Below are 26,311 nucleotides of genomic sequence, written 5' to 3' on the forward strand. Positions count from 1 at the left end.
ATGCAAGTTGTTACAACAACACACGTTATGTCAAGTGGCGTTTGACTTTAAAGTCCAACGCTCTCCCTACTATGCTATTCCAAAGTCCAGCACCCCCCTAAGGCAAGTCATTGTAAAGACTTGCGATTTAAATGGTATGCTTGGTTTAGACGCATTTGTTGTTCAGCCCGCGTTGTTAAAGAATGCAGGGAATATTAATGCATGGTTGTGTCATACAACCATGTTAGTTACCTTCCATTTTGTAATGTTAACTATCTTGTATATAACCACAAACCAAATTTAGCAAGGTCTGGTCAGTGCACATTTTTTCTTGGATCAGGCTGTGTACTTTATGGAAAGGTTCTTGCTATCCCTTGGTCTTAGAAGTAGCTTAAACACAATGTAAAAAACGCCAGGTAGAAGATTATTTCTATCTAATACCTTCATATTTCTGGATTCTTTTCCAGACGACCTCCCCAAATTCCATTTCAATGGGAGTCAAAAACTCACTTGTTTGAGTAATTATGTTGAGGGAGAGATTGCCTTGGTGTTCACAGTTTTTTGGCAAGATAGAAGAGAATATGATTGATTGATTGACAGGTGACATGAATACAGGGGGTTGGAACTGAATGCAATTAGGCTCTGAAGTAATCTTCTCAATTTCTGAAACTGACACTGCTAGCCTTTGGCTGCGCCCTAATAGAAAGTAGGAGGCAGTTGAAGAGGTGCGGGTTGGGCAAGGAGCCAGCCCTATGATGCAGTTGTTGATCTAAAGAATGCATGATCTCCCTTACGTTGCCAAAGGCTGCTTCTCGTCATGCATTTTGGTGCTGCAATCAATTATGTAAATTGATCTGAAACATCACAAATAAATTAATGGTGGGTGGGTACGAAAGTGAAAAACGTCAATCAAACGTTGCCAGAGGAACCTCCAAGTACACTGCATCAATCAGCACCACTGCAGGCCAATGTTGCACAAACAGAACAAAATTATAGTTTCAGTAACTGGTGCAAAAATCTAATTTTTACTGTAAATGTTATTCCAGATTGATCCATGCCAGCAATGGGGAAGACTTATGAAATCAGAGCATGGCGTGTCGATCTATAGTTCTATCTATTGTACATGACTGGGATATTTTACTTTCAGCACCCCTAACATTGACAGACTGGCAAAGGAGGGAGTGAAACTCACTCAGCACATCGCAGCAGCTCCTTTATGCACCCCAAGCAGGGCAGCCTTTATGACAGGTCGATATCCTATTCGATCAGGTTAGTGTTTTAAAATTAATTTGTTTTATGTCAACTTCTCTGTTAATGCAATATCCATGTCTTTAATCCTAGTGTGGTTTCTTCTCAAAATTCACCCTATCGTCATCACTGCCCGTAATGACTGACTGTTGGTCTTCAAGAACATGGACACCCAGTATTTCTCTCATTATCTGCAGTTTTGAGCTCTTTCAATATTTAATCACCCATCCTAATAGGTGTAATGACCCATATTAAGCAGGGTTTAGTCCAGATTCACAGAAATATGCCTACAATTAAGTAAGACATATTCCTCGCTTTCTACTAAATTTCCAGTCAACAACGCTCATCTAATCATGGAAGAAGGTTTTGTGAATCTAGCCACAGTGCTCTTTTACAAACTGATAGCTGATATTGAAGGTAGATTCAGGACAGAAACCATGGATCAATGCCTCACCACCACATTCACTCAGCATCGGCCCATGCAGGTAAGAGAGGTGAGGTGGTGGGGCTGGGTGGTGGGTTCAACGGATGATGACAATGGAAAATTAATTAATTATTTCTTTCATTTTCCGTCGCCATCGTCCATTGAAATCCCCACCCCCCCACCCGGCCCCACCGGTCTTACCTGCATGGGTCATGGCTGTACTCACTATTACTCAGCAGATACACAACAAAAAGGTGTGCAGTCAGAAACACAGTTAAACACTAGGGATCCCTGCTTGGCCATTTAAAAACCATACATCAAGGCGTGTTGTCAGGAACTTAAAAACATGGGGGCTCATTAGGATCACGGGCGGATCGCCACCGCCCGCATGGCGGTGGCGATCTTGTGTGATCCCACCCCGCCCACCACCCATTTCCCCCAGCCATATTACTATGGCAGGGGGGACCATGGCGGACGGAAGAGACTGTCCGCCGCTTTTCTGCCCGGTCAACAAGTTGACCAGGCGGAGAAGGGTTTAATATGGTGGCGTTGTCTGTTAGACACCGCCAGCTGTATTAACATGGGTGTGGATAGATGCCTTTCCGTGGTGGCATTGCCGCCACGGAAAGGCATGTGGGAATTGACTGCGTGGGCCCGTTGTGGGCCCCTAGGTACTCTGGGGGGTGGGGGTGCACATGAAGGGGTACCTATGGTACCCCGCAGCAGTTCTGTGCACAACATGGCATGCACCGCGCGGTGCCTGCCATGTTGTTCATGGAAGTGCACATCATGCCCTGGCATTGTGGCGGGCGGTGCTTAGTGCCACTGTGGTGGGCAGTCCCGTTTCCCGATAGGGTGGCAGGCCACCCTAATGGACCCATGGTCTTCAAAAGTGTAATGTGGGAACCTGCAGCTTCTGTGAGGATGGTTGGTCACATTTTAAAGCGAAAAAGCCCATCTTCCTAAATATTTTGTCCTATAACAAATCTCAGTGTAGAACAATGTGGCTGTGCTGTTTCTGGTCAGTTATTCCTACCTGTATAAAGAAAGAGTGTGACTACAATGTTTGAGGTTGAAATCATGCAATGTGTGAGACCTGCAAATGTGACTGTTAGGTAAATAAAAAAGGTGCAAGCCTTTATTTCAAAATTACAAATGTGGAGAAGTTAAGCACAGTAAACAGAGTCACAGTTCATGCTGGTTTCAGAAAATGACTATGTGGATAACTTATTGATAGGCTTTCTGGATTTCTTTACAGGCTACAGCCCAGAAATGGGTTTTCTAGACCCTCTGGCACTAAGGACTTGGAGCCCTAGTATAACTATGCAGTGGCAGTCCAATCACTGCCACCACTGCAGGCCCGCCTGCAGTATTTTGATTATGGTGGTCAGCCCCCACAGGACCGCCATGCTTGCGGGGATCCCGTGATGGTAATATACTAGTGGCGCCCCAGCAGCATCGCCGAGCATTTTACAAGTTACCTTACCAGCTCTCTCTCCGAAGGCAGGGAGCCCGCCATAAAAAGGGTGATGGTGGAACAGATGCTGCCTCCATGCCTAGGAGAGCATCAGGGGGCATATATTATGTCCCCCTCGTATTGCACCCCTAGTTCCTGCACTGCATAGACTGCACAACATGGTGCAGTGTAAAGCGTGCAGGAACGTGCTGTGGTGGTCCTACAGAGATGCCTTTCTAAGGCTCTCCTATGAGCCTTAGAAAGGCACCGTCATGGGACCGCTGCAGCACCGTTAACCTGACCTGGATTCCAGTCGGAATCCGGCAGGTGGTCTCACTACAGGTTTGGCTGTCTTACCACGGATCACTAGTGTGGCGCTCTGCTGGAGGACCACCAAACTTGTGAATATGCCAACTTGAGACAGAAAACTTTGAGGACGGCAACCACTCCACAACCCAATACGCATTACTTGAGTGGGGTGTGCTCTAGGTAACAGTCAGTCCAGTGAGATCTAACAGGGACAGTTAGTGGAATCCAAACCCTCTTTCCTTGTGAATGGACACATTTAAAGAACATTAGGACATTTGGAATATATTTTAGAGATTTAATACAATCAAAAATTCTTTCCTAGTACATGCAATATCAATAGTAAAAATTATACAAGTAATAAAATAGTGGCATTGATACTTATCAGGAGGCAGAATAATAGAAAATATTATAACATAGAGCTGGTAAAGCTTTGTTATATAAATATTTATCTGCTAAGCTAAACTTAGCACCAAAAGAAACCTACTTCAGGTTCTGTAGATGGTTCACACCCACAAACCTTTTCCGAGCAACATAACTAATGATCAGCAAAAAAACGGCAGCTGCTGTGACCGTCTATCTCTGCAAGTTAAGTATACAAAACAGAGATGAATTGAATGCTTGAATTAATCTCAGCCACAGGTAATTATTTGGTGCTGCATCCCAATCCATCATGAGGATACATGGTGGGCAAAATAATAAAGGATTGGGCTGTGATGCTGAGTGATTACCAGTGGCTGAGATTAATTCAAGCATTCCCTCCATAACAGTTTTGTATAAATATAGTGTAGGCCAAAGTGGGGTAGGTATGCCCAGATGAGGTTCCAGTGCACACTGTGTCACTGGAAGAAAGCTGTACCTGTCTAATGAGCCCATATCTGGGTTGCTTATGTTCCAGTTCAGGGAGGACCTCGCTTTTCAGTTCAGGCTGGACTGTTCCTGTTGGAACTGGTTCAAGACTGATTTGCACACAGCTGGGTTCAATCTGAGGTGACATGGTGTGCAAAATAACTATGGAATTGGATGCAGCCTGAGGGATTGCCAGTGGCTGAGATTAATTCAATCATTCCATCCATCACTGGTCTGTATACCACTGCAAGTTGGAAGATAAGGTGAGTGAAGGCTCAATTGCCTTCTTGTAACCTTCAGCGAAGGATGATGAAGATGGCTCTGTATCACCCTCAGCCATGAATCACTTGCACAAGGTTCCTCTCTATCTTATGACTCTCTGTTCTAGTTTATATATATATTCTATCTGAACATTGTTGTACTTTTGCAAAACGATCAATTAGTAGTAAAGCCATTACAGCATTTTACTTACTTACTTTCTGGGAAACATAAACCTTGCTTATTCTTTGAAAACAATAAGTGAAACGTTAAGATATCAATTTCTCTGAAGTCCTATTTATTATCTAAAAACACTCACTGGAAAAGAGAGCTCAAAACCTACAGGAAGTGTATGAATATATTTATGCAGAATTAATTATCACATTGCATTGAAAATCTACAGTAATATATGTGCATTTATATTTGAAACATACACCTAAATAAGCAGCACACATGATTCAAACGGGGATACCTGGAAGAGAAAATACAAGTTGATTATACCATTAAGAGATCAAGTGAATAGACTCATAACACAATTTTAAGATGTGGCTGCGACATTTAAATTACATTTTTTATACAAACCATATTATTAGTCTTGTTGTTTGTAAATGCTGTGACTAAAGGTGCAACTATTTTTCAAGGATGAAATACTGAACTGACCCTGTCAGAATTTGAGTGCATGACCTGGAGGCCATCTGTCACTTGAACTAACATGTTTTGCTTTGATCTCGGCTGTATGACTCAACCCTCCTGAGCTATCTTGCTGACATCCTAAATGTACCAGGGACCTCACCTCTTCAAAATCAGAGCATGACGAGGAGTGTTACCCCGAAACTGGTCCCAGTATGCTTGTTTCCAGTCCAGGGAGGACCTGGCTTGGCAGTTTGGCACACCCAGTAGTGAGGCCAGGCCCCGGAAGATGGGGCCCTGGGACCAAAATCGGCCGGGGAGGGGGGTCAAGCAGCACCCCTCACTTTAAAAAAAAGGAAATGAAAGAATGGGCCTTAGGGGAATCGATCCCCAGGGCCTAAATCGGCCCAGGGAAGAGGGCCACGCAGCCCCCTTTCTTTATTCACAAAATAAATATATAAAAAAAAGGAAAGGGTGGATCCAGGGAATGTGAAATGTGATTCGGTAAATTTGTTACTGAATCGCATTTTGCATTTGCGATTCGTATATTGAAGGGACGTGTTCAGGGTAGCCCTTCCGAATACCGAATTGGTATGGTATGTATTACTGTTTTGCTACCAAATTCCAGTTGCAAAACAGAAATACTTTACCCCCAGTTTAAAACTGGTGATAACTCATTCGCAAAGGGGAAGGGGTCCCTTTGAGGATGCAAATATTACAATTTTTTAAGAGCCCTTATGGAGCACTGCCTACTCCTAAAAAATGAAATTGCAAAGTTTCCTTTTTTCTTTTTAAAAGCATCGCGATTTCCTTAACCCCTTCCATGCTGATGACGAACCCCAGCCGTCATGCACTACGGTGCTCGTGTGCTGATGACGGCTGGGGTTCGTCATGGCCCGCCCCTGTTCTTTTGTTTACAGCACAGGGGCGGAAACGGGCCAGCAGTGAAGGGGTTAAAGGAAAACGGGTTTCATTTAAACATATATATATATATATGCCTTATTCTTTATTAAAAAGCAATCACAGACATGGTGGTCAGCAGGACACCACCCCTGTGATGGCTGTGACCTACTTCATTAATATGCCTGAGGGAGGTCTATTTGCGACCCACTAGGAATTACTAATTAAACTCAAAAGAGTTTCATACATTAGAAATACTGATTTCTTAATTGACATGGAAAGAGAATCGCAATAAGGAAATAGGTATTCCTAATCTTAGTGCATCTAGACTTTTATCCCGCTTTTCCCACTGTTGCACAGACTGGAGTGGGAATAGTAAATTTAACCTCTCCAAAGTCCAACGCTTTATCTTATTTTTGCACAGTCTTGAGTGGCAATAGCAAATCTTATCCTTCTGAAGCCCAACGCTTTCCCTGCTGTTGCAGACTGGAGGTGGATTAGTAATTCTAACCCATCCTAAGTGTAATACTTTGCCTACAGTTGAGCTGCTCGCAGTAGGAATAGTATATGTATCCCCTCTGAAAGCCTACGCTTTTCCTTCTGTAGCAAAAACTCAAGTGGGAATAGGATTCTCAGACTCCAACATGTTTTCAAATATTGTTTAACTATGTCTATTATTATTATTTGTTTATTTTTTAAATGTAATATTTTTTCATATAGATAGATAGATAGATTTTGTTAATGTTTTGCAATTGATTTGATAATATATTTTTTATGTTTCAAACACACACGCATATATATATGTATATACATTACCTACTGGCAGTTGCCAGTAGGTAGTTTTAGTTAGGACCTATTCCGTAGGAAATCCGCAACATTCTATTTGCAATAACTTGTTGACAAATCTTCGCGAAATTTCCAAAACTTAAGGGCAGCTCCGGTCCGCTCCTATCCTAAAAGTCTTGGGGTGATTCGTTAAGCAGGGGCCGAGAAAAAAAGGGGGGTTCCAAAACCTGTTTTCCCCATGCAATTTTCAATAGGGACCTTTAATCGCAGCTACAGCCCGACCTGCTGAACGGAATTACACCAAATTTGGCAAAAAGGTAAACCTGGGTTCAGAGTCGTACATTTTGGTTAAATGGTGTAAATCCGTTCAGTAGTTCCTGAGAAAATGAAAATTAAAATCACTTATATCTCTATGGCAGCGGTGGATCCGCCCACCCTGCCGAGCACGAGCTGTATTCTAATTGGCTGTCAACACTCCAAATCAGGAAGTGTTGGCAGCCATCAAGAAAACACGCAGAATGCAAAAAGGGGGCAGGGTAGAAACACCCTGACCCCCTAGGCCTGCTTGGGGGGTCCCACAAGGACCCCCTAGGCCAACAAAAAAGTTTTTAAAAAAACATTCGCCAAGATCTGTGCAGGGTGCGTGGATCCTGGCAATAAAAATAAACGAAGCGCGAGCTACTGCGCTTCGATGCTAATTATCCCCCAGGGGGGCCAAATCCCGGGGCATGTTGAAAAAAAGTGGGGGGGCCCAATCCCCCCCACACTGCCCCGTGGACCGCCACCCCCAGGGCAAAGTATGAATAATTGCAGGGGGGCACATGGCCGCCCTGCAGCCCCGGGGACCGCCACCCCAGGGGCTTAATAATTTAATGTTGGGAGCCCTCTAAGGCCCCCCGAGGCTGGACTTAATTAAATTTGGGGGGTGCAAAGTGCCCCCCGCAGCCCCGGGGACCACCACCCCCCGGGGCTTTCTGAAAACAATGATGGGGGTTTACGGCACCCCACAGCCCCGGGGACCGCCACCCCCAGGGGCTCGATTTATTTGGATTGCGGGGGGCACACTGCCCCCCACAGCCCTAGGGACTGCCACCCACGAGGCATTTTTTAGAAAAAAATACCCTGTGTGGGGGGCTCAAGCCCCCCACACGCCCCGGAGACCGCACCTCCCGGGGCTCTAAATATTTAAATTTGGGGATCCGTGACAGGCCCCCCAGCCCAGGGGACCACCACCCCTGGGGCTTTGAAAATGTGAGTAGGGCACCGTGCGGCCCCCTCCTGGAGCCATTGATGGCCCTGGGGACCGCCACTCCCCAGGGCCGGCTCCTGCAGTGTCCCAGGGTGCCCCCCCGGGACACTGCTGTTTGCAATGACAGAGCGGGAGCCTCGTGGCTCCCACCCTGTCATTGCAAACTGCTTTGCTTCATTGAAGCTAGAGCAGGGAAGCCTGCTCTTGCTTCAATCAAGCAAAGCAGATTGCTTTTCCAGATGGGGAGGTACATGTTAGCTGCTCCCCATGTGGAAAAGCTATGCTGGCTCCCGCAGGAGGTGGGAAGCCCGCTGGCACCGTGGGGGGATTGGGGACCCCCCACAGTCGCCAAAGAAAAGGGCCATCCCCGGAGGATGGGGTCCATAGGGCTACAAGTGGCCAGGGAGGGGGGTCACTCGGGGGGATACTGGGGGTCCCAAGGGGCCAAGTAGTCCACCAGGAACCTCCATGATCCGTCAGGGGGCTGCGTTGCAGAGAGGTGTTCTGAGGCCACACCCCTTTTTACACCTCTCTGCAACGCAGCTCTGTGGCGCTTACTGGAAGTACCAAGTGGGCTAGGTTGACCCTAGGGACCCTCAGGACCCTCAGGATTCAAGGGAATTTATTTCCCCAACTTAAAACTCGCCACAGGGCGTTTTTTCACAGTGGTGAAGGGATGAGATGGTGTAGGAAAGTGGCTCTATATATACTGGTCCGAAGTAAAATCAGCCAAACTACAAATTCGGATTTACTCACCTGTTATCAGGAGAGACCTCAGTGCTGCATTTTTTAGCCCAATACTGATCCTGAAAAGTAATTCTAACAGTACTTACCAGTAACTTGAATTTCCTTCCATAGGCTAACATTGACTGGTTTCACTTAGAAATCCTTCTAAGTGTGGAGTTTTGGAACTTTATAATATTCCTCTAAAATCAGCCGAACTACGAATTCCGATGTACCCACCTGTTATCAGGAGAGTCCTCAGTGCTGCATCTTTGAGCCCAGTACTGATCCTGAAAAGTAATTCTAACTATACCTCCCAGTAACTTGAATTTCCTTCCATAGGCTAACGTTGACTGGTTTCATTTGGAAATTCTTCTAAGGGGCCGATTCCGATCTCGGTCTGAAGGACACCGAATCGGGTTCGGCATTAGGGGATCCGATTCAGAGGCTTGATTTTGGTCTGAGTCGTACACGGGTCTGGACGTCGAAGTACGATGCGAACAAGTGCAAAATATCCGTCCGAATCCTTTCCGGGTCCGAACCGCTCCATCACAAGCAAACCGCGGCGCGCAAAGGAGACATTTAATGACCGAGCTAGTACGATGCTCGATTCGGACAGCAGGATCGAGTTGGAGCGACTGGCTCGCAATAGCTCCCGGAGTCGGACTTTGGGGGTCTGCGTCAGACCCCTTATTACGCGCAGCCTTACGACTCAGACTCAGGGGGAGACCCATGGGTCTCCCCAACACAGGCATTTATGGTGCGGATAGCACTGATGCGTACCCACTGCAGGGGGCGCACTTGTCTGCGACATACCCATTCAGTCAATGGGAGCCAATGTACGCGTCGTACGACCGGCTCCCATTGACTTCTATAGGAGTCCGACTGAACCAAGTCCGACAGCAAACGGCTGCATCGTACTCGTCCGGCAGACTGCAGGAGTCCGGATCGGCCAGAAAACACCCCGGATCCGGCTCGGTCGGAGTGCTTTCCGACCCAGATCGGAATCTGCCCCTAAGTATGGAGGTTTGGAACTTTAAAATAATCCTCTAAAATCAGCCAGACTACGAATTCCGATTTACTCACCTGTTATCAGGAGAGACCTCAGTGCTGCATCTTTGAGCCCAGCACTGATCCTGAAAAGTAATTCTAACCGTATTTACCAGTAACTTGACTTTCCTTTCATAGGCTAACATTGACTGATTTCACTTGGAAATTCTTCTAAGTGTGGAGTTTTGGAACTTATTAATATTCCCCTAAAATCAGCCAAACTACGAATTCCGATTTACTCACCTGTTATCAGGAGAGACCTCAGTGCTACATTTTTTAGCCCAGTACTGATCCTGAAAAGTAATTCCAGCCATACTTACCAGTAACTTGAATTTCCTTCCATAGGGTAACATTGACTGGTTTCACTTGGAAATTGTTCTAATATGGAGTTTTAGAACTTTAAAATATTCCCCTAAAATCAACCGAACTCCGAATTCCAATTTACTCACCTGTTATCAGGAAAGACTTCAGAGCTGCATCTTTGAGCCCTGTACCGATCCTGAAAAGTAATTCTAACCGTACTTACCAGTAACTTGAATTTCCTTTAATAGGATATCATTGCCTGCTATATAAAATATATATCCATACTAATATAATAAAGAGAGAGCCCAAACCTTTGAGGCGGGTAATCTCCGGAACCACAGCACCAATCACAACACCCAAAACCGCGTTGGAAAGGTCAGAAGCAGCAGAAGGACATGGGCTATGCAGACGCCCACCATATATATTTAGCACCATCAATGCTGATGGTTTTCCCCTCCTGTGCTGGCCACGATTTATTCCCATTGTTCATGACGAGCTCAGCTCGTCATGAGCACAGCTCAACCGTGCCTCATGACGAGCTGAGCTGGTCATGAGCATCAAAGGGATTAAAAGGTAAAAGAACCGTGCCAGCAAAGTAGTCCTTTGTGAGCGTGTCTGCGTTGTGCTGTGGGCATGTGCTGGGGGCATGACAAACGCTGGGGGCGTGTGGTATGTTCCACCCTTCATCCAATGTCTCATATCTTGTGCTAATCCCACCCTTCTCCCTTTAAATACCCCTGCACCCCATAATCATAACTCACCCTTACTCCTTAAAATACCCCAACACCCTTAGACACTAACCCATCTTAACCCTATAAATATACCCTGTACCCCAAAACCCAAACCTATCCCTAAACCCTAAAAATACCCCTGTACCCCAAAACCCAAACCTAGCCCTGAACCCTATAAATACCCCTGTACCTCAAAACCCAAACCTACCCCTGAATCCTAAAAATACCCCTGTACCCCAAAACCCAAACCTAGCCCTGAACTCTAAAAATACTGCTGTACCCCAAAACCCAAACCTACCCCTGAACCCTAAAATACCCCTGTACCCCAAAGCCCAAACCTAGCCCTGAACCCTAAAAATACCCCTGTACCCCAAAACCCAAACCTAGCCCTGAACCCTTAAAATACTCCTATACCCCAAAACCCAAACCTAGCCCTGAACCCTAAAAAATACCCCTGTACCCCAAAACCCATACCTATCCCTAAACCCTAAAACTACCCCTGTACCCCATAACCCAAAACTATATCTGAACCTTTAAATACCCAAGCACCCCAAAACATATACCTCAGTACCCCAAAACATATACCCCTATACCCATACTTACCTTATCCAAACATTAAAAAAACATGCTTTTAACATTTATGCATTCACAACGAATTTCGTTGTAAATGTATGCGTGGTAAAAGCATATAAAATGTAATGCCATGCATTTTAATGGCATTGCGGAGTCATGGTTCTTTCATAATGAAAGTATGCGGAGTGATGGTACGCGGAAAGAAAGTTGAGAAATAATGGGTGTTTACCTACCCCCGGTAAGTACATTGGTGGCACGGCGGGCCACATCTCCAGCAACATACTCATATTTTTTCACCACCCATTTGAAAAATCCACAGGTCTCTCTCATTGATGGCCAGCACGACATACACTTTTAGACACACCTACCGCCACAAGTTCTAGAATTGCGAACTTTAGGGCTGGGGAGCTACGTTCGAATCTCTTTGTCTCCCTGTGCCTACCACAAATGAATGTGTTCTTCTGTAATGTAAATTGTGCTCATGCCATGTTGTCGAGTTCGAGCTATATAAAATTGCAAGGAAAAATAAAGTAGGGAAACTCGAGTTCACACACTACTGATCGCGCACTCTTAAGTGCTTCAGCAGTGAACTGTGAATCGGAGTGTTTCACAGGCCTGTCAGAGATAAGAAATGCTATCAAAACGAAGTCCTACAAAACAATATACTACTGGCCGGCAGCAATTCATACCCGGACAATGTCGGGACGGGCTGCTAGTAAATATATATATTTTTAAAAACAAAAAAAAAACCAATATTAATTTCAATATTTAAAAAAAAAATTTTTTTTTATTTATATTCAATATATGTAATGTATCAAAAAAATAAATATAACAATTAATACATTTAAAAATTGTCATTTACAAAACCTTTGAAATTCACTGAAAGAAACAGGTTTCAGACATGTTATAGTTAGGAATTAGCATTTAAAAAACCTTAGAAATTCACTGAAAAAAACATAAGTTTTAGGGGTGTTATAGTAAGCTGGACATTTCACTCGTACAAAACCATTGAAATTCCTCCGTTATAGTTAGTTGTACTAACTATAACTCACAGGCCCGCAATTCACTGCTGATGATGTCACATATTACATAATTCATGACATGGTCAGTGACATCACTGATGACATCTCAAATGACCCACACTGATGACATCATCCATGTGACAATCTGCTACATCTGATCATACACTAGTATAACCTTTCAACAATCATTATAAAATAGGGAGTACCATATTTGAAACCATTGACACACCAATACAAGTTTCTAAAAACCCACTCAGTGATTCCTACATCTACACACACACATCTAAACACTTACCTATAGAGTCACTCATACATGCTAACAAAGATCAATAGAACACTATTAAATATACTTATACACCTACATCGACATTACACACCAGCACACATCCTATTCACTTATGCAGTCATCCTATTCAATTATGCAAACAATTGATCATACTTATAGTTACTAAGCTACACACTTATACAAACACCACTTTATTTATTCATATAGATAGTAACTCATAGTTAGTGTGATATAAAATCACTATTACAAGTATACAGTTTTTCGATACAGTCACCCATACCATCACTGAGTCTTATGTATACTTATTTATATACAACAACTGTCACATACACTGCCTTTTATATTTCTACTTTGTTGGACATGTATCATTGAGAAATATATTTACTCATCACCAAACCCATAAAGAGATTCACTCACCCAAACAACTGTTTTCACTTGCTGTCTTAACCTCATATACCTACTAAATCAACTATTTACACATCTTTGGACAGTCACACACCTCCCACCCAACCACACACAAACATTCACTATCCCATACAAATACTCCCTTAACTAATTAATACTAATATAGACTTTCACATAGCTAGTAACCAACTGATGTAGTAGTTTACACAACAAGAGATAGAGTGATACAGATATTCACACAGTTTAATCACTATCCCATATATTTAGCGAGACACATTAAATTAGTCACTTAGACAGTCAACCACAGTGCTACTAAATCCTCCATCCAGACACTTATACATCCACTCAGTCTTCAATGCAGATTGCTATATATATAATACTTATTTAAATATCGAACTAAACCACATTCACTGGATGATGTCATCAGGGATGTCATCAGTGATGTCATTTGAGATGTCATCAGTGATGTCACTGACCATGTCATGAATGATGTAATATTTGACATCATCAGCAGTGGATTGCAAAGCGCGAGTTATAGTTAGTACAACTAACTATAACGGAGGAAATCAATGGTTTTGTATGAGTGAAATGTCCAGCAAACTATAACACCCCTAAAACCTATAGTTTTTTCAGTGAATATATATATATATATATATATATATATATATATATATATTATATATATATATATATATATATATATATACATATATATGCTTTTTATAGTAGTACATTTAAAAAATAACAAGAAAAAGTAATAGAATGTAACAGAATGTCAAATATATATTTATAATAATGTTACATCAAATATATATGACATCACTGATGATATAACTGATGAAATCTCAAATGACGTCACTGATGATATCACTGATGACATCATCCAGTGAGTGATTGTTTCTAAAAAGTTTAAGAATTTTATATATATATATATATTACCTACTGGCGGTCGCCAGTAGGTATATATAGTTAGGATTTTTTCCCTATGGGACTTTTGAAAATTCTATGTCTAATAACTTTGGCGTTTGTGGACGGAATTGGCTGAAATTTTCAGGAAAATGGCACATTTTGTTTCTGAGCAGCCTTTGAAAATTGGGGGGGGGGTTCGTCAAGGGGGGGCCGAGAAAAAACGGGGGTCCCAAAACACGTTTTTCCCATTCATTTTTCCATAGGGCGGTTGGCCTCACTTTTAGCTCGAACGGCTGAATGGATTTGCACGAAACTTGGCAAAATTGTAGGGACTGTTAGCCCGATGTGCCTTTGCTAGGTCTCAATATATGTGCTCCAGTGGATTTTGAGAAATTAACGTTCAAAAAAAGATATATATCTGTAACAGCGCTCCGGGTAGCGCTCCGGTTCGCGTACTTTTCGCGTAACGGAACTTTGCGATGCGAAGCTGTTTGGCTTTCCGGTGTCTGTCAACATTCTAAACAGTCCGGAGCGCCCGCCATCTTGTCTCTCGGTAGGATCGAGAGACAAGAGGAGGCCAAAACAAAGGGGGAAATTACCATAAGGGGGCATAGAAGATCCTCGTTGACCCCCTAGGTTTTATGTGGAGGTTTTAAAAGGGCCCAGCAGGGCCAAAAAAAAATATTATTTTTTTTTGCGTGGGGAGCGGCCGGTTCGCGAACCGGAAAGCGTTCTGGGCAGCGTACTATAAGGAAAAAAGAATGATAGACTTTTGAAATACTGTATGTTAATTGTTTGTTGTTTTTGTTGATTATTTTTTTATTTCTTTATTTTTTCAAACATTTTTTTATTGTGATTGTGTTTCATAATTTATTAAACTTTCTAACATTTCACTGTCAGAAATTTCATAATTCTCATTGAATATACTTTGTAGTCTTTGAGGGTGTAAAATGTCCTCATTTTTAAGGAGGTTATCTACTGCTTGCACACATTGCAGTAGTTCCTGGTCCCTAGTTTCATCCATAAATTCATTTTCATTTTGATCAATGATTTCTTGGCTGCTCTCTTGCAGTACAATTTTAAATTCAACTTTCTGTTCGCCTTCCATTTTGCCTGAAATTTGGATAAAAAAAATATATATTAGTAGAGATAGGGCACTGTTGGGATTAATTTTAGATAGGCAGTTTTTATCAGGGAATTTATCTTTTGGCAGTGTATAGTATCAGAGTGGAAGTAGGACTATAAAAAAGTGTATGTGATTTAACCAAGAGAAGCCTAACTCCATCCAATAACTATAACAGAGAAGTCTATCTAAATCTATAACTACTACAGAGGGATAGTATATAACTATCAGAAAAAGTTTACCATATTAACTTATAGTGCACAATATACTTCAGTTTTAAAAATAACAACTTACCTTTACAAACAAGTTGAAGTGTTTAGTGATAATTCAAATGTAATGTGCAACAAGAAGTAGCAGTCAAAATGGCTGTGTTTCCTTCTCTTCCTTTATATATATTCAGTTATATAACCAATCAAATGTCAGGTAATAAAAGTAGAAAATGAAAGTAACATTTTCATTGGTTGTCAATTCCAACACCTCAGATGTGTTTTGTGAAGTAATTTACCTCACAGTATTTAGAGAGGTCTACAGGCTAAATGGCTAAATGGAATTTCAATCAAATTTGTGAAAATGAAAGGGATTGTTATGTAGTATGAGCTAATCTATATTTGGTGAGAGTGTCTCCAGTCGTTTTTCTGTGAATTACTTTCCCACCTTTTTTATTGGACCGCTTCCCGGTATGCGTCCCGGTCCGCGAACCAGCAGCGTTACGGGAGTCCACCATTTTGTGTTTCGGTCGTATCAAGATACAAGATGGAGGGCAAATAATGTTCAGAATGGGTAGAAGGGGGCACGGTAGATTTATCTTGACCCCCTAGGTTTTCTGAGGGTGGCTGAGGAGGACCATATGTGCGGGAAAAAACATTTTTTTTAAAATTTTGCGCGGTTAGCTTCCAGTTCGCGTACCGGGTAGCGCTCCGGGGAGCGTAGTTTATTGAAAATTAGAGAAAAAAGTTAGAGAAAAATAATAAATGTGAGTGATCAGATGTAGGGTAGCTCTGAGAAGAGCTTTTGGGTTTATGGTACATTTAGGTACTTATAAGTAGGTACCAATGCACAGTCTTAAATTCAAAATGAAAATTCTGTTGCCCTCATCTGAGAAGTGAACTCCATCTCCTCTGTAGATATCTTGCATGTAGTAACGCAAGTTATTGTTGTACATGGAGCCCATTCCATGGTCTCTCATGTAAGCTGAAACAGATTTGTTTACATGCTTCCACGACTTCTCAATTTGTGGACAAAATTGGTTGGACCACCTCCATTTCTGTCTTTGGCATATATTGGAATATACCAAGGCAGTTTGAGGAAAAAGTGCCATTAATTGCTCAAAGGTGTCCTTTAAAAGCATTTCCAGACCTACCCCAGTCAAAGTGCCCAAATCGTTACCTCCACAGTGCACAATTAACAGGTCAGGTTTTGGCAAATGCATAAAGGTTTTCACCAATGGTATCAATTGGTGACATTTTAATCCTCTTTGGCCCAACCACTTAATTTCCACATCTTGTAAATTGAGGTTAGGTAAATTTCTGTTCTCAGCATACCTTTGAGCCCAGTAGATGTAACTATGTCCAACAATCCAGACATTAAACATGGTGGGAGAAGGTTGTGCTGCAGTCAGATGAAGTGTGGTAATGAAAGGGCAGTTGAAACAGTAGGAGTTTGTAAAGAAAAAAACTGTGGATTTCCAGTGCTAATGATTCATTAGCAGTGATTGGTGCATTTCCATTTCTGAAAACAGAAAGTTAGGGTGCATGGATGTGTTCTTTGAAAGATGTAATTTGAATGGTCAAGAAAAAATCATTTAATGAAAGATTGCACTGGATACGCAGGTGCACTGAGAGTTCAGAGTTCAATTGAAACATTGTTGTGTGAACTTGCAAACATGAGAGGTCTTTCAGGAGGTGGTTGCTAAGCAAAAAAGGCAGAGAGGGCAGAGGGGGGAAGGGTTTTGATTTGAAAAAAGTGAGGGAAGAGTTATGATTGGCTAATATGAGAGATATGTGTAATGAATATCAGCATTTCTGTGCTTTCTATAGCTGCAGCCTCTGGAGTGCATCCTCTTTGTTCTGCTGAAGACAATTTGGTGTATTTTTGAGACTGTTTTGAAACTCAAAAAGTATTTGCTAAGGTGAGAAAAGATTTATTTAATTTAGATAGAGAATAGTATGATTTAAGGAGAAAATGATGAAGAAAGCTGTGTTTTTAAAATGTGGCTTTGTCTCAAGTGATATACAAATAGATTTTGTTTCTTTGAGAAATTGTAATTGCATATTCTGTGTAGAAATCTGGCATGCAGTAACACAAGTTATTGTTGTACATGGAGCCCATTCCATGGTCTCTCATGTAAGCTGAAACAGATATGTTGTGTTTAAAAACGATTTTTGAAAACAATAATATTTCTGGATATGTTCTGCTAGAGCTTCATAGGTTGTTTGGGCCATATTTATAAGGCATTTGAGTGTCTCTGAAGTTATTGTTCCCATTTTAATTGAAGAGCTTTCTTCATGGGGCTAGTTTCTTGTAAATACGCTCCCACCTGTGCTTGGTAAATTTAGATTTTGATTATGGGAGTTACATAGCCATGTTAAAAATGTCCCAAAAATGGTGCAAGGGCATTCAAAAAAACGCTTTCATGTGTTTTAAGGACTTTTTTAGTCATTTCCTCTTGAATGTAGGTATACAATTGATTTATATGCTGTGTTTAAAAACGATTTTTTGAAATCAATTACATTTCTGGATATGTACTGCTAGAGCTTCATAGGTTGTTTGGGCCATATTTATAAGGCATTTGAGTGTCTATGATGTTATTTTTCCCTTTTTAAATGGAAAGCGTTCTTCATGGGGCAAGTTTCTTGTAAATACGCTCCCACCTGTGCTTGGCAAATTTAGATTTTGATTATGGGAGTTACTTAGCCATGTTAAAAATGTCCCAAAAATGGTGCAAGGGCATTCAAAAAAACGCTTTCATGTGTCTTAAGGACATTTTCAGTCATTTCCAACTGAATGTAGGTATACAATTGATTTATATGTTGTGTTTAAAAACGATTTTTTGAAATCAATTACATTTCTGGATATGTACTGCTAGAGCTTCATAGGTTGTTTGGGCCATATTTATAAGGCATTTGAGTGTCTATGATGTTATTTTTCCCTTTTTAAATGGAAAGCGTTCTTCATGGGGCAAGTTTCTTGTAAATACGCTCTCACCTGTGCTTGGCAAATTTAGATTTTGATTATGGGAGTTACATAGCCATGTTAAAAATGTCCCAAAAATGGTGCAAGGGCATTCAAAAAACGCTTTCATGTGTCCTAAGGACATTTTCAGTCATTTCCGACTGAATGTAGGTATACAATTGATTTATATGTTGTGTTCAAAAACGTTTTTTTAAATCAATTACATTTCTGGATATGTACTGCTAGAGTTTCATAGGTTGTTTGGAGCATATTTAAAAGGCATTTGAGTGTCTATGATGTTATTTTTCCCATTTAAATTGAAGAGCTTTCTCCATGGGGCAAGTTTCTTGTAAATATGCTCCCACCTGTGCTTGGCAAATTTCGATTTTGATTATGGGAGTTACATAGCCATGTTAAAAATGACCCAAAAATGGTGCAAGGACAATCAAAAAAACGCTTTTATGTGTCTTAAGGACATTTTAAGTCAATGAGGAAACACAGGTGATGTAATTCTGAAATGAGGAAAAGAAACTCCACATTTTTCAATTACATCACTAGTGTTTCCTAAGTTTATGAATGACATTGTGCAGATGAAGTTTAGGTCTGACCACAGATTCAAAAGAGGTCTGCTCTTTGTTCAAGAGTGAAGTGGACATGACTTACTTCATTGGTAGGCCTTCACATGTATTATTTCCTTTGTTTTCTTCAACAAGCGAAAATCTCATCTGCAACCGTGTGTTGGCCTCACCTCAAACAAACAAAACAGGTGATGGACCGAATGTGGAAAAATGTCACACATTCACCCCAGTCCAAAGATCTGGGCCCAAACAAACCTCTAGATAGGCCACACCTTATCGTCATCCTGAATCAATCATTTAAAATGTTAGGGAGAGATTTATGATAGGTGTATGCCTGTTTTGTACCACTGTGCGTCACTTTTGTGACGCAGTGGTGGTGCAAAAGATTTGCTATGTTAAATAATAAGTAGGGTGTTAAGTTTTTGATGACTGTTATTCATTTACTGTTTGGCAATAGTGGTTAATAACATTTTTTATTATATTTTTCCACAGATTCAACTGCAGATCATTTCAAAATTTGAAAAATGCCAACTAAGAATCGAATTAGAAAGGCTAGAAAACGTCAAAGACAGCAGGATCATCTATTATTGCAGCAGTCCTCTCCCAAAAAAACTTGTGAAATCACCAAGAAAGCTCCGGGTAAGAGCACGAAATCATTCATAAGAAATATTTGTAGTAAAAAAAGTATTTCAACAAAAAATGTTTCAGTCCAGAAAAAGAGAAGCAATTTAAATGGAAAGGAAAGACCAATCAAAAATGTTACTGCTAGAGCAAGAGATAACTCTGTGTATGATAGTAGAAGGAAACAACAGTTTAGGGACATTCGAAAACGAATGTTCCGCAATAGGATAATAGTTAATTTATTAAAAAATATTAAGAAAGGCCAACAGAAAGTGGCATTTTATAAGAAAAAGAAAAATGTAGAGAAAATTATTGATCATGCTTTCGAAATTAAGCGAAAGTTGTTTATTTTGGTAATCAATAGAATTAGGACACTAAACAAGGTAATTTCTGATTTCAAATCAAATAGTAGATGGAAGAGAGTAGTTAATCGTAGTAACTTTTGTGAAGTTTTTTCCGGAGAATGGATGCATAGTTCAAGTTGTGAGGCATTTTTTAATGAGGAGAGTTATTTTCAGGATAATGATTTGGTGTTTGCAGTTGACACCAGTGGTCGAGCTTATGAAGTGAAGTATGGTTGTCCAGTTGAAAAAGAAAAACTTGTGACAAGTTAGGTAATGAGGTTTTAGAAAGACGTCCTAAAGGTCCTGTGTACATTTGGAAGTGGAGTTCTATTTGCAGTGTGCGACAGGATTCCATCAATTTGCTTTGTGATTTTGTACGGACATTTAATAAGAAAAGTTTGAAGCAGAAAATGAAGTTGTTGCAAGAATTAGATCCTTGCAGAGTGAGACAAATGACAGGTTTGCGTGGTCATTCACTGGCTTGTCTTTCCAGGAGAGTATGCCAGAGTGTTTTTCATCATTTCAGGATGCTAGCAGTGCATCATAATAAAGTGAGGAAATTAGTGAGAATGTTGTATCATGCTAAGAGTCCAGCAATTATGCTTAAACAATTATGTGCTGCTCTTTTGCATGGTTCTGAAATAGATGTCAAGAATATTTGTGAAGAAATTGAGTTTTGTTACTTTGGAAGTAAAGATGAGAATGTTCAAATTGACCCAGAAGTAGAGGGTAATGTTGAAGATAATGTACAGGTTTCCAGTACAGATAATTTTCAGAAGGAAATTGCCACGTTTCAGATTAAATCAAGTGAGAGGCCTAATTTCACTTGTGTGTGTTGTCGACGCACTTATTACAAGAATCAGATTAAGTTAGTGGATTTATATGCAAAAAGTGAAAGGGAAAATAATAGTGAATGGAAGGATTTTGCCACATACTTGATGGTAGAACATTATTTTGATTTGGGATCGGATCAACATGTGTGTACTTATTGTTGTAACAAATTAAACCAAAACCAGATGCCTGCTAGGGCGGTTCATAATAATCTGGAATTGGTTGAGATTCCTTTTGAATTGAAGGATTTAAATACTTATGAATCTATTTTGATTCAAAGTATCCATCCCTTTCAGGCTATTGTAAGAATGGAGCCAAAGACAGGGAAGTTGCCTCCATCAGATTTACAGAGAGGATTAAAGGGAAGAGTTGTTTATTTGCCTCTAGATTTGAACAAAAACATAAACACAATTGGAGTAGAAAAAGTGGAAGAGGAACCTCTGGTTATCTTGGTTAATGGGGTTCCGACAAAGAATAAGAAAATATGGCAAGATTTAGTGGATGTTAGGAAAGTCAAAAAGGCAACATTGTATTTGAAGAAAAATAATAAGTACTATAAGAATGTATATGTTGCAGAAGAGGAAGTAAGTGATGAAGAGGATAGCGATTTGTGTGCTGGCTAAATTGAGAAAGTAGAGGCCTCTAAAAGTGAAGAAATATATGAACATTATAGTGTTCATCCTTTGCATTCCAAGGAAGTCATGGGGAATGCTATTGAGTTGTTTCAAATGAAACAAGCCAAAGGGAGTCCCATTAGTGTTTGGGAGGAAAGTTTGGAAGCTCGGTGTTTCCCACAGCTATTTCCAACAGGTCAAGGAGGAAGATATGATGAGCGACCTCATCAAATTCCTGCGTCTGAATACCGGACTTTACGATTGTATGCAGAAGATCCTAGGTTTCGTCAATGCATTCCCTATTTGTTTCATCTCCTGTTTGAAAGCGATCTGTCTGGACTGTCATATGCAGTGAACCACATCTTAAAAAGTGGTATACAGATGCGAAACATCTCGGCAAGTGACTTCATGCATAAAGTCAATGTCCAAGACAGTATTTTGGATTCTCACCTAATTAATCTCATGGCGTGTCAGCGTGGTACTAATGAGTACTGGTACCGTCGTCATGGTGATTTAAAATGTATGCTGAGGAACTTAGGAACTCCAACATGGTTCCTCACTCTGAGCTGTGCCGAGTATGGCTGGGAAGACTTACTTGAATTTCTACGAGAGGCAAATGGAAACATTGAAAATATTGAATTCAAGACACCTGGAGAACTGTGTTCTTTGGATCCAGTGAATGTATGCAGGTACTTCAATCATAGATTTGAAGCTATGATGTCTTTCATCACAAATAAGAAGAACCCACCTCTTGGAGAGGTGTTGGATTTCTTCTGGAGAAAGGAGTACCAAGCAAGAGGTGCTCCTCATATACATATGTTGCTGTGGATCAAGGATGCACCTAAATTTGGAACAGATCCGGATGACTTAGTGATGAATTTCATAGAACAGTATTCTACGTGTGCTGTTCCAAACGCAACGGAGAAGAAAAGCCTAAGAGAACAAGTTCTACGTTTCCAAAGCCATCGTTGTGGAAAGTACTGTCGTCGTAAATTCAGAAACAAGGACAAGTTCTACACCAAATGTCGTTTCAACTTTCCACGACCGGTGATTTCTAAAGGAAGAGTGAACAGTTTGATGTCTTCTCTGCGACATAATGTGACGAGGAAATCACCCAAAAATACATACAATTTGAAAAGGAACGAAGAGTCCAAGTACATCAACGACTACAACCCAGTGATTTTGTCCATGTGGAATGCTAACATGGACATACAGTTTGTGGCTGACAACTGTATGGCTGTGGCTCGGTATGTGGCATCTTACATCACCAAAAAAGAAAAGACAGAATTGAAGGATATGTGGGAGGATATTTCCCATGAAAAAAGCCTCAGCAAAAAGTTGTACAGTTTCAGTTTGAAGATGTTGTCGCATCGAGAAATCGGAGCTTACGAATGTTCTGACCGGTTGTCTTCAGCAAGTCTCTATGCCAAATCCAGGAGTATCGTTTGGGCGAGTCTTGGTCTTGCTGCAACGCGAAATCGAGTTCTAAAACCTGTCCGGGAAATTGAGTATTTGGCGGAAAAGGAGCCAAACAGTACCGACATTTTAAAGACCAACATGTTGGATACATATTATCCAAATCGAAGCAGTCACCTTGAGAATGTTTTTCTATATGAGGTTCTACAAAATTACATATTCAAGAGGAACATCAAAGAAGATATTGAGAAAGGAGTGTATGCTGTAATTGGAAGTGAGGGATGTCTGGTCAAACAAAGAAAATGCCAATTAGTAAACCATCGAAAATTGAGTGGCGAATCTCCAGAAAAAAAGGAGTTTTTCTATTTAGCACTTTTGCAACTTTTCAAGCCTTGGCGTGCAGAAGAGGAACTGCTTGGAGATTTCCTCTGTTACGAAGACTCTTTCACTGCCGCTAAGGAGACCATAGAATGTCCTGCTTTTCCCAAATATCAAGAAATGTTGACTTTGGAAATTGAGCAGGAAGCAACGATTGCAGCCGAGATTGCCAGAGACAGTTCTCAGGACAGTCAGAGTTCTGTTTCATTGAGTCAGGATCCACTAGGAGGACCTATTATCGAAAATGAAGCTGCCACTGCTATGAATGAAGTGGAAAGAGCCATGGCACATGCTCAGGAGGATGCGGTTAACTTAGAAGACTTGGAAAAACAACTCAACGTTGAGCAGAGGAAAATATATGACGAAGTTACCAAGCAAATTGATCATGGATTAAGTCATGAGAAGAAAGAGTGCTCATGTACGTCGTTGAAGCCTGTCCGACTGTACGTGAGTGGAGAAGCGGGAACTGGAAAAAGTTTCCTCATTAAAGCAATTTCTTGTTATTTGCAGGAAAGGACTGAGTCATCGATGTCTTGTGTTGTTACCGCTCCTACTGGACTGGCAGCACATAACATTAAAGGTATTACTTTGCATCGTCTACTGATGCTGCCAGTGGAGCATGACAACAAAATACAATACCACAAGTTATCTGGAGATGCTTGTTGCGAAGTTTCAAGAGTCTTGAGGAAAATGAAACTTCTTTTCATTGACGAAGTAAGCATGGTTTCCAATGTCATGCTTGCCTTTGTGCATTTGAGAATGCAAGAAGTTCTTAAAACTGAGTATGATGTGTTATTTGGTGGCAAACACATAATTGTTTTCGGAGATCTTCTGCAACTGACACCAGTAAAAGGACAACCTGTGTTCAAAATACTCACGCATGAAGATACCAGGAAGTGCCTAGGGAGCATTGGCAACGTCAATATATGGTTAAACTTCAATTATGCTGAACTGCATGAAAATATGCGTCAGGCAAAGGATGAAGATTACAAGAATATTCTACAAGATATTAGAATTGGAAAAGTGACCGAGCATGGGAAAGAAGCTTTAAATGCATGATTACTGTCAAATTTATATCCAGAACAAGACGTTGTGCCTGAGAATATTTTTCAGAAAATTACTGAGAAGAAATCCGGAATATGTTTGATGCCAACTCTTGCAGAATGTACCATCTTCAACAACAAAATGTTGAATTTAGAAAAGCAAGAGATTGTGAAACTTGAAGCTATTGACAGAATAGAGCATATGGGATCCACAATTATTTTGTCTGAGAATTTGAAATCCAAATTGGATGCATTAGAGAAGACAATATCTAAAACAGCGGGTTTTGAAAAGACTTTGAATGTGTGTTTAAATTGCCGAATCATTTTGAGAAGGAATTTACATGTTGAAAGAGGTCTGGTAAATGGATCAATGGGTAATGTTGTTGATTTTGAGAAATACAGAAGTAGAGATGGAATTGAATTTTTAAAAATTAAATTTGATGGCATTGAGGAAGTACAGCTAATTGGTCGTTGTTCTGCTAGGTTTTTGCTTGTTAAAGACTTATATGTTCGCCGTAAGCAGTTTCCTGTTTGCTTGGCATATGCGGTGACAATCCATAAATCGCAAGGTTTAAGTGTAGATAGTGCATTGGTGAATATTGGCAGTTCTGTGTTCAAGGAGGGTATGGCATATGTGGCATTGTCATGAGTTAGAACTTTATCGGGATTGTACTTGATTGACTGTGATGTCACAAACATTTGTGCGGATCTAGATTGTGTTAAGGAATACAATAGGTTAAGAAGAGAGTATGCGCCACATTTGCCTCAATATCCTTTGTTTGAGAAACGTGTGGTAGGCCGGAAACGAAGAAATATCAGTAATAGTAGGGAGGTTGTAGCAAAAAGCCCAAAAGTCGATGAACCGAAAATTGTAAGCAGAAAGAAAACGGATTCTGTTGAAGATGTTGTCGGTTTTCAATTTGAAAACAGTTCTGGTGTCAACTGCTATGCAAATGTAGTGGTTAACGTTCTCTTTTCACTAGAGACTTTAAAAGAACAGATTGTGTTCAATTCGGAACAAATTTTATGCTGTTTGTTGAATTCTGTGTTAGAGAAATGTAGCACTGATCGAACAAAAGTAGAAAGTGTGTCTGAAGTTCGTTATCTGTTAGACGAATGTTCAGGTCAAACAGACTTCTCTGAAAATATTCAGCAGGATTGTCCGGAGTTTTTAATGTATATGCTTGATGTATTGCAAGATGAGGGTGTAGATGTAGATCACCTGTTTGGGTTTTCTTATCAATGGCAGCATGACTGCGAGAACTGTATGGTATCAAGTACTACTAGTGTAGACTCAGAAAGATTTATATATTTAACTTTGCCAGACAGTAAATCAGTCTCCTTTAATAAGCTAGTAAAAGCAGCTGATCACAACATGGAGTGTAGCCAATGTAAATCTGAAATGATGTCAACATTATTTATACGAAGATATGGCCAGTATGTCATTTTAATGATCCAACGATGTAGGCCTGATGGATCAAAATTGACAACTTTAATAAAAAATGTTGTTGCTTCGCAGTTGTCAATATCAGGAAGGACTTTTGTAACTGCAGCAATTATCTATCACGATGGTCCTTCAACAACATCAGGACATTACACAGCTTATTTAAAGTCTAGAAATGGCTGGTCATTCTGCAACGATTCTGTTGTAACTTTCAAAAAAAAATTGCCGTTTGACCTTAAAAATTCTTACCTGGTGTTTTTAAAACCAAAATTTTAAGGAAAGAATCTCGGGATTTGCTCTGAGGAATTGCAAAAGGTTCATGAAGTAGAGGGAATGTAAGTCTGCAATGCTGTCTAGATTATTGGTCCAAAACTTTTAATTATAATGTCATTTTAAAAATCCAACTATATAAACCTGATGCAAGTAAGTCTGCTTCATAGTAAGCAGTATCAGTGTCATAGGAAAAGTAGAACATGAGTGAGCAAGAAGGGTAAGATATTAGTAGTCCAGGATTGTGAAAGTAATCTTAAATGTTTTCTTTCTGAAAGTTGCGAAAATAGAAAATGACGGGATTTGATTACAAGAATTACAAGAGTTGTAAATCGCTCCACATGATTTGGCCATGTGGAAACATGTGGTAGAATGTGAGAAGTCTTTTATT

The 26,311-nt window shown here is 40.6% G+C and overlaps 1 protein-coding gene across 2 annotated transcripts in view; it reads left to right on the forward strand.

Annotated features, from left to right (window-relative positions):
- Positions 1 to 26,311, forward strand: part of LOC147698103 (arylsulfatase D-like) — a 548,762-nt gene that overhangs the window by 135,347 nt on the left and 387,104 nt on the right. The window contains exon 6 of one of the 2 annotated variants that reach the window (XM_086934777.1): positions 1,127 to 1,248. The exons of the other annotated variant lie outside the window; for it this stretch is intronic. Within the exon in view, the coding sequence (XP_086790903.1) occupies positions 1,127 to 1,248 (122 nt within the window). The remainder of the gene's footprint in view (positions 1 to 1,126; positions 1,249 to 26,311) is intronic. 2 annotated transcript variants of the gene reach the window in all.

This window comes from Lissotriton vulgaris, chromosome 8 (genome assembly GCF_964263255.1).
Source record: "Lissotriton vulgaris chromosome 8, aLisVul1.2, whole genome shotgun sequence".
NCBI lineage: Eukaryota > Metazoa > Chordata > Amphibia > Caudata > Salamandridae > Lissotriton > Lissotriton vulgaris.